At 40.2% G+C, this 9,536-nt stretch overlaps 1 protein-coding gene across 2 annotated transcripts in view; it reads right to left on the bottom strand.

The window, feature by feature from the left end:
• The window catches only part of LOC139368315 (TOX high mobility group box family member 2-like), a 113,631-nt gene extending 104,488 nt beyond the window's left edge, over nucleotides 1–9,143 (bottom strand). Inside the window, exon 1 of one of the 2 annotated variants that reach the window (XM_071107064.1) lies at nucleotides 8,537–9,143. In XM_071107064.1, the coding sequence (XP_070963165.1) occupies nucleotides 8,537–8,626 (90 nt within the window). In that variant the 5' untranslated portion in view covers nucleotides 8,627–9,143. The remainder of the gene's footprint in view (nucleotides 1–8,536) is intronic. The other variant, XM_071107065.1, reaches the window with a different exon arrangement.
• Between the last annotated feature and the right edge of the window lie 393 nt (nucleotides 9,144–9,536).

Genomic DNA, 9,536 nt, shown 5'->3' on the forward strand with positions numbered 1-9,536 from the left:
GCATCATGTTGTGGGGGTGCTTTGCTGCAGGAGGGACTGGTTTACTTCACGAAACAGATGGCATCATAAGGAAAGGAAAATGTATGTGGATATATTGAAGCAACATCTCAAGACATCAGTCAGGAAGTTAAAGCTTGGTCGCAAATGGGTCTTCCAAATGGACAATGACCCCAAGCATACTTCCAAAGTTGTGGCAAAATGGCTTAAGGACAACAAAGTCAAGCTATTGGAGTCGCCATCACGAAGCCCTGACCTCAATCCTATAGAACATTTGTGGGCGGAACTAAAAAAGCATGTGCGAGCAAGGTGGCCTACAAACCTGAGTCAGTTACACCAGCTCTGTCAAGAGGAATGAGACAAAATTCACCCAACTTTTGTGGGAAGCTTGTGGAAGGCTCCCCGAAATGTTTGACCCAAGTTAAACAATTTAAAGGCAATGCTACCAAATACGAATTGAGTGTATGTAAACTTCTGACCCACTGGGAAGGTGATGAACGAAATAAAAACTGAAGTACATCATAAAGTGGTGATCCTAACTGACCTAAAACAGGGAATTGTTACTAGTATTAAATGTCAGGGACTGTGAAAAACTGAGTTTAAATGTATTTAGCTAAGGTACAGGTAAACTTCCGACTTCAACTGTAGCACTGTTTTTTTTGTGTGTGTAACAGTAAGTTAGCAAATAAAATGGCCACTGGATTTATGCAAATAATTATGATATCATTCTCCCAGATAGACATAGGCTACATTTAACAGAAGACTGTTAGGCCTATCATTAGCATCACAATATTTTTCCTATTCCTTATTTGTTTGAAAGCTGGATGTTTTACTTCATATTATGAGGCATGTCTTACCTTGCTTCAAAGTACCCTATAGACAAAATCCCACCTTAGAAACATGGAGGCAATTATTTTATAAAGACTTCTTCATTATGCGTTATCCTGGTCTATTGTTTTTCTTCTAACTTTTTTTCATTCATTGTCCAGCAGCCAAAGGTCATATTAGCAACTCGTGATAGTTTTTGCATCTTACATTTCTAACTTTTATTTTTAAATCTCTGTCTATGAATCAGCTCACAAGTGAGGAGTGCTTTTAAGAAGATGTTTTCTTGCTATTTGCATTTTGGAACATTCACGCATAGGCCTACCGCCGTGTGCACATTGCTGCACTTAAAATGTGAAGAAAATAATAGTTTATCAACATTTTAAGCTAAACATTTTGATCTGTTCCATCAGCTTTCTTAATTGATACGTTGTATACCTCCACTACACTACTTCAATACGCATCGTGGGGATTAAGTAGTGAGTATACACAATGCCTACTGAAAAATAAGTGGGTATACAGCGTATACCTCCGTATACCCTCCACTACACCACTTGGCTCAACTAACCCTTGACATAACTTACCCCACTCTCCTCCACTGTATTGTATTGGTCTGACCTATATTCCCAAGCTCCTGGGCTCCCGAGTGGCGCAGCGGTCTAAGGCACTGCATCTCAGTGCTAGAGGTGTCATTACATAAACCCTGGTTTGAATTCAGGCTGTACCACAACCGGCTGTGATTGGAAGTCCCATAGGGTGGCGCACAATTGGCCCAGCGTTGTCTGGGTTTGGCCAGGGTAGGCCATCCTTGAAAATACGTTTTTTTCTTAACTGACTTGCCTAGTTAAATAAAGGTTGTTTTTTATGTGAACACGTTTTCCAAAAATTCTTAAATATCTGCTCAGAATTAAGATTTAAAGGTGCTGAAAGAATGGTGTGTCACCTATGACATGACACCTTGAGTTTGAACATTTTTATTTGGTTATTGAACTACAGTAGGTGAAGTGGATTTGCTTCCGGTAACGGAATTACAGTGAAGGAATTACATCATGGGTCCCTGATCTGTACTATACAGAAATTGAAAATGATGGATATGAATATCATTAAGGTGATGTATCCTGAATAGGTACATGAAGGTAGAAATATGCTATTTCCTTTTTCATATTTGCATACTGTTCTACACACTGGCTGTTGTTGTAATGAGCTGTGCCCCCAAACAAGACTACATTTGGTTGGTCTGGACCTGACCAGATCTGAAACAATCATAGATGTCTACGTTAAACGTTGGGCATCACAGTACAGCACAGTAGAGCACAGTACAGTTCAATACAGGAGAGTACAGTACAGTACAGTAAAGTAAATATGTTCAGTAGAGTACAGTACAATAAAGTACATTTGAGTAATTTATACTGTACTCTACTTTAGTGTGCTCTACTGTACTGTACTGAACTCTACTATACTGTGCAGTACTCTACTTTTCTTTACTGTACTGTTCTGTAATGTAATGCCAGTGATGTGGATGTCGATTATGGCAGCCCCCCACACCTCTCTGATTCAGAGGGTTTGGCTTAAATGTAGAAGACGCATTTCAGTTGAATGCATTCAGTTGTACAACTGACTAGGTATCCCCCTTTCCCTTTTTCCTTTACTGTTCTCTACTGTGCTCTACTTTACTGTCCAAACTTCCGGTGTCGGTCAGTTCTCAGTGGTTGAGGATGCTTATTACTGTCAATAGGTGGTAGGTGTCATAGAAGCTGTCAGTAATAGCTGGGAGAGGTGACATTAACTGGAAAAAGAGAGGAGTGAGAGAGTGAGAGAGAGTGAGAGAGACCGGCAGAGAGAGAGAAAGGGACGGTCTTGCTTTTAACACCTGATGATACAGTTATGAGCGGAACATAACAGTATCCCAGTGGAAGGGAGTACAGTAGCAGGTGACCCAACTTTGGTTTGTGACTACTATGATTTCCCATTGTAGCCAATTCAATTGTCGTTACAGATTTTTCAGTAATCCGTTAGCGATTTGGTAACATAATTATGAGTTCTAATCACTTAATAAAACAAACTTGATACCAGTAAAAACACCAGAACTAATTGGTAGGTCTACCTTTACTTGTTACTACTTCTTTGAACTTTCATTATCCTCCCTCCTCATGAGGGAGAGAAATTAGAAAAATAAGAGAGCTTGGGTCTATAATGTAAGGTTCTAGCTATCTGCAGACAGATGATTGTGAGATAGTTGGTTTGAATAGGGTTTTTTGCTGTGTGTGCTGTCATTCTGTGAACAAACTTTGCATCTGCACTGTTCTTCAAGTAAATGTGTTTTTGTTACATTTTCTGTGCATTGAGTTGTATGGTTTGTTTAACTTTGCAATCATTGTTTTTTTGTTTGACATACATTTTACATTTAAAAACCAGTTCACTCTGTGTTGAATTGCCCTCTATTAACAGTAACAGGTTCATAATGGCATGGGGGACTAAAGACAGTGTGCAAAATATCTGGCCCATTGATGATTTCAAATGGTAGGAATTCCCATTAAAATCTCTTCAGAGGAAAGTGTGTGATTTACTGCATGTTGTTCCTACTGTGCTCTCTGTGTCCACACTGTGGTATGTATGTATGGCCTTCCCCTTCACAGGCTAGAAAATCAATTGTGATTGTGATGCCGTAGTCAGCAAAACCAGTAAATGGCTGAAGTCGGAGTGAGCACACACTGGCTGCATCCCAAATGGCACCCTATTCGCTACAAAGTGCAATCCTTTTGACCAGAGCCATATGGGCCTTGGTCAAAAGTAGCACACTCTTTAGGGCATAGGGTGCCATTTGGGATGCATACACTGTCCATGTGCTGTGTGGCACTGATTACTTCAACCCATTCTGCTCACTCTCCCTCCACCACATAACACAGAGCTTGTCATTAGCTAATAGCTATAATACTCTGTTGCCCTAGGATATAAAACTGTACCATAGCTTGTATTATTTCAAGGATCTCCTTCAAGGACTAACATCTAATGGACTTGACAATATTGCAAATGCTTCTGATCAACAAGTTTAGGTTTCATGTATTCAGCATATTATGGAATATGTCATCTTTGCTAAAGAGAAATATATATCATATAAACCATCCAGTTTTAAAATAAACAGCTCACTATGGGACTTTGGAAGCCAGAAACAGCTCCACTTGAAGCATTCGACATACTGTAGAACTGAAAGACAACTGCACAGGTTTGATTTAGGTATACAAGCATACCTTATTTCCCAGAGCAAACTGAACGTGCTGGATGACAGAATAGACAGCCATACATAATGACATCTGTAGAAAAACGTCTAGAAGTGGCAGTAGAGGACAATTGAAAAATACAGCTCAATTCCATATTAAAACGTGATACTGTTTTGTATTTCCAAAGCAGCACAAAGATTGCAGTAATTACAAAGTTTGATGTTATTTCTAGGCTGTGGGAGCACCACAGAGTAAGGGAGCGTATTATCACAGACATGTCCGAGTTATTCATGGGCACGTGTGAGTCGATTGAGGAGCTTGAGCTTCTCTGCACTTGTACAGTATCTCAACTCTTTTGAAATTCCCCTTTTTATCCTCCAACAGCCCCTTTTGTGATTATTTCACAGTTCCATTTGCCCTCAAATGTGGAAAGTTTAGCTCCACCAAGTCAAATGGCTACCTATAGGATGTAAGAGACATTATGGAGGAAGTGACATACGGGGCTATATTCAAACAAAATCTGAAAAAAATACTTCACATTTTCTCTTATCAAGACATTTCAACCAATAATGGTCAATTGAACTGAATAGTAAGGTTATTGATTTACCCTTTAGGGTAATTAATTACCTTTAAATACCTTTCAAAAGAGCATTCACACTAAAACTAACAATTGTATGCTGAAATAGAACCATGCCATTCTTGTTCCTATGGATGTCTTGTAATCATACTAATTAGTTACCATAACAAGGTTTGTAACCCTTTGTGGGTTTACCTTTTTGACTATACCCCCCATCTTTCAGAGATATGATTCGGCTTGAGGATGAACATTACAGGCACACTCTACAGACAGCAAACTATCTTGCCGGGACCTCTTTTTCATTCAAATCACCTCACCATTCTAAGGTTTGACCAGGGATCACAATGTCTAATTCTAAAAATGTCACACACTCACAGGAAGTGTGCAACAAAAAAGTAAGACGGCACCAGTGAACCTGTGTGGCTTAGTAAAGCATGGCGCTTACAACGTTTAACCCACGACAGTGGCCCACATTAGAGAGGCTGATGCAACTCTTAAAATCTGCAATATGGAACTTTTTGGGTGACCCAACCAAATTCATACTTTTCATTGAAAGCAAGTCTAAGAAGCAGGTAGATATTTTCCATAGTGCTCTATTACAATGCTTTACGTTCTTAAGTTTAGTTTTTGCGTCTTTTACTTTCGGTTTTGCACACCAGCTTCAAACTGTTGAAAATACAAGATTTTTGTTTATTGAAAAGATAGTACAATGACTCTCTAGTCTACACATTGCTTGTTTGGTTACATAAACTGAAACTAGGTGAACTATTAGAATTTTTACAACCAGGAAATGACGGAGCGATTTCTGCGTATTGCACCTTTAAATGGGACAACCATTTTGACAACGCTTTGAGGATAATAAACTGACCCAACGCACCTTGTTAACATGAGATCAGATGGTCCCAATGGCCTCCGTCTCATTTGCAACACCAGTGAAGGTAGTTAGTGTTACCTGGGGAAGGATTGTTATTTGAAAACGTTTTATAATTTAAAATAATTACCTGAGATTCAAGGGACTAAAGACACATTTGGGAGCATTCCAATATAGCCTAGCCATGTGTGCTTTCTTTCTGAGATACTCAGCTTCACACCACTGAAGCAGTCTTGTTAGTCTAGCAGTCTTGTTAGTCTACATTCAGGCATAACTTTATCAGTACATTCTTATAAACTCAGCAAAAAAAGAAACGGCCCTTTTTCAGGTCCCTGTCTTTCAAAGATAATTAGTAAAAATCCAAATAACTTCACAGATCTTCATTGTAAAGGGTTTAAACACTGTTTCCCATGCTTGTTCAATGAACTTTAAACAATGAATGAACATGCACCTGTGGAACGGTCGTTAAGACACTAACAGTTTACAGACGGAAGGCAATTAAGGTCACAGTTCTGAAAACTTAGGACACTAAATAGGCTTTTCTACTGACTCTGAAAATCACCAAAAGAAAGATGCCCAGGGTCCCTGCTCATCTGCGTGAACGTGCCTTAGGCATGCTGCAAGGAGGCATGAGGACTGCAGATGTGGCCAGGGCAATAAATTGCAATGTCTGTACTGTGAGACACCTAAGACAGCACTACAGGGAGACAGGATGGACAGCTGATCGTCCTCGCAGTGGCAGAGCATGTGTAACAACACCTGCACAGGATCGGTACATCCGGACATCACACCTGCGGAACAGGTACAGGATGGCAACAACAACTGCCCGAGTTACACCAGGAACGCACAATCCCTCCATCAGTGCTCAGACTGTCCGCAATAGGCTGAGAGAGGCTGGGCTGAGGTCTGTTATAAGGCAGGTCCTCATCAGACATCACCGGCAACAACGTCGCCTATGGGCACAAACCCACCGTTGCTGGACCAGACAGGACAGGCAAAAAGTGCTCATCACTGACGAGTCGCGGTTTTGTCTCACCAGGGTTGATGGTCAGATTCACGTTTATCGTCAAAGGAATGAGCGTTACGCCCAGGCCTGTACTCTGGAGCGGGATCGATTTGGATGCGGAGGGTCAGTCATGGTCTGGGGCGGTGTGTAACAGCATCATCGGACTGAGCTTGTCATTGCAGGCAATCTCAGCGCTGTGCGTTACAGGGAAGACCATTTTAATTGAACAACACATGTAGAGACTAAGTAATTCCACAGGTTTTCATCTGTGAACTGCCTCTCAATGTGACTGGATTGAATTCTTAGAAGTGTGAAATTCCACAGTAACGGAATTATGCTGAGACGTTTCACTTTAAAATGTATGCCAAACAAAATCCTTTGATTTCCAAGTTTAACAAACCATACAACTATACAAAAACACATTTACTTGAAGAACAGTGCAAATGCAAAGTTTGGTAACATAATGACGGCACCAACAGCACAAATCTCCAATCTGTTACCAAGATTTTCATCTGCACTCTTCTTCAAGTAAACGTTTTTGTCAAATTTTGTGTGTACATTTTTAAAGTAGTCCTTGTGCATAGAGTTGTAAGGTTTGTTAAACTTTGAAATCACCCTCAGCTTAATTCCTTTATCGTGGAATTACCCTAGTGCAATTCTCAAATGCTTATGCAAAGTTTCAACCACCTAATCTGGATTTTATGGATATGATGACTCAATCCAGATATCGGACTGATTGCGTTCACTTCCTATTTCTCTTGTTTGCAGGAGTATTGCGGGCTACAATGGCCCATCTCAGGGTAACATATTAGGCAAACTGATGAAGACAGTATTTATTTTAGATGCACAAATATTTGTTGTTTCCATCAGCCATAGTAGGCTTTAGGCTACCACTACGTTGTCACTGTGGATGTGATGAAAAGCTGACAGATCAGACCTTTTCCCAGTATTATCACCCACAGGACCAGACCTCAACCAATCATGATTTTCTGAAAATGGAAGCTATAATAGGCCTGTAATGTGAGCAGTATAGTCAAAACCAAAAGCAAAAGTATTACAACTGTCTAATTGTACATTTGACACATGCTTTTTATTATTTTTGATCATGAATGACCACAAATTGCCATTATATGCATATTCATGGGACATAGGCTGCCACTGGCACACTTGTCTGTGATTGTGAAGCAGCACAGTTCGAGAACTGAAGCAGTGGGATGTAAAAATATGCTTCTAAAAGATGTGGCTCTAAAACCATTTTTGAATTCATTTCACAGTGGGACATCATGTTTGTGACTCAGAATCATCAAAGATATGGGCAATATTGACTAATAGCCTATTTTAATCCAACATGCTCATTCAACTAACGGGATAGCCTCAGAACGAAAGCAATAGCCTACTCTACCAGCTGATTAAAACAGATGGTTAGACCTCTAAGAAGGTTAGAACAAGAAAAGTTAAAAATGTAGGGTAAATGCAAAGTGCATGGATATGGATATGCGCAAGAGCAATGTATTAAGATTCCAGCAACATGGTTTATCAAACGCCATGTAGACTGGTCAATGTAGACTAACAGCAATCAAGTAGGCTAACGTTACATTGTAGCAGTATATTGTCGCAGGTATCCAAATTGTAGCAGGTATGCAAAGTGTGTTACATTATAGCCCAAACGTAAGCAAAATAGTTATGTTATAGCCTAGAATACTTATATTATATGCCCAATATGTTGACTGAAAAAGAGATAGAGAAGAAAGTAGAAGTAGAAGAAGAACAATAAAAAAAAACGGTTCAGGCTATGTGGATGTGTGGGTTGTCAGAGAACCCCATCTCAAAACGTGTAATTGTTGTAATAAGGAATGGAATCACATGGAATGGACCCACGCGTTGGTGGAAACACGTCCCGTTTCAGTTAAACACCCCATGCCATGCATGTCTATTGCACAAATGTTGCAGGCTGCTGAACAAGAAGCAGAGGCAGGTGAGAAAATGTGTAGACTTCAATCTCTAGGCAGTAACGCACTAGGAGGACTGCACTTTGTTATTACCTTGTTCGCGTGGTAAAAGTCCAACGAGCTTAGACAACTTGGATCAGAACCCACACTTGACGGGTGCGCAGGATAAAATCTCACGTCCATATCAGGTTCTGCGAGACTGACGGCATGAAATCCGTTTCAGTGTCTTTGACTCACTCTATTGCTTAGCCAAACAAAATAAGAAAGAAGTAAAGAAATAAAAATGGGTTGAGTTTTCTGTGCACTCTGTGCACTCTTCCCTCACATCCGTTTGCGGTCGAACTTCTGCACCAACTCGCGTCCTAGTGATGAACAGTCCTTTTTTTCGTTTACTAGAGCGCGTCCGCTTTGGAGAACCAAAACAGTTATCACTTAACGGTAGAACAAAAATAACAGCACATATGCAGATTAGTTATACTATTAAGTTAGGCATACTCCAGAACAAATGAAATAAAATGTTCCCCCTTGGTTTATTTAAAAAAGCATAAGATGAGCCCTCTGAATATGTTTGTTTTTTCCCGTTGTTCTCATACTCCATAGGCTTTGTGACGGAGGTGCATATTCATGCATTGATTCCAGGCAATGGTTCGAGGACAGAGAAGTGGTTGGACTGTTCTTCACCATATGCCATGCGACCTCTACTGATAATAAATGGGAAAGAGGAATGGAGAGAAAGGGGGGAGGGGAGGTTGGTGGCTGCCTTGGCAACCGCTCTCCTTTCTGCAACTGCGCGTTTCAGATTAGCAATGTAGTAGTGTGCAGGGCTCTGCATTATAAAGCACACACAGATTAGCCTATACAGTATATTGCGTTCCAAAGGTTCCATTTGCTTTATTTAGTGTTCCAAGCCGAAAGGCATGAGGATCCACAGTCTGCATTCAATGCAATGTTTCGTCAACATACATGTTAACTTAAACGCAAACCTCTGTATAGAAATATAGAACTATGAACCTATAGAATTCCAAACAGTACACAAATATAAAGGTTTGGGTATACACAGCAGCTATTACACATCGACCAAGGACACAAACAG

The sequence above is a fragment of the Oncorhynchus clarkii genome, chromosome 16 (genome assembly GCF_045791955.1).
Source record: "Oncorhynchus clarkii lewisi isolate Uvic-CL-2024 chromosome 16, UVic_Ocla_1.0, whole genome shotgun sequence".
Classification (NCBI taxonomy): Eukaryota; Metazoa; Chordata; class Actinopteri; order Salmoniformes; family Salmonidae; genus Oncorhynchus; species Oncorhynchus clarkii.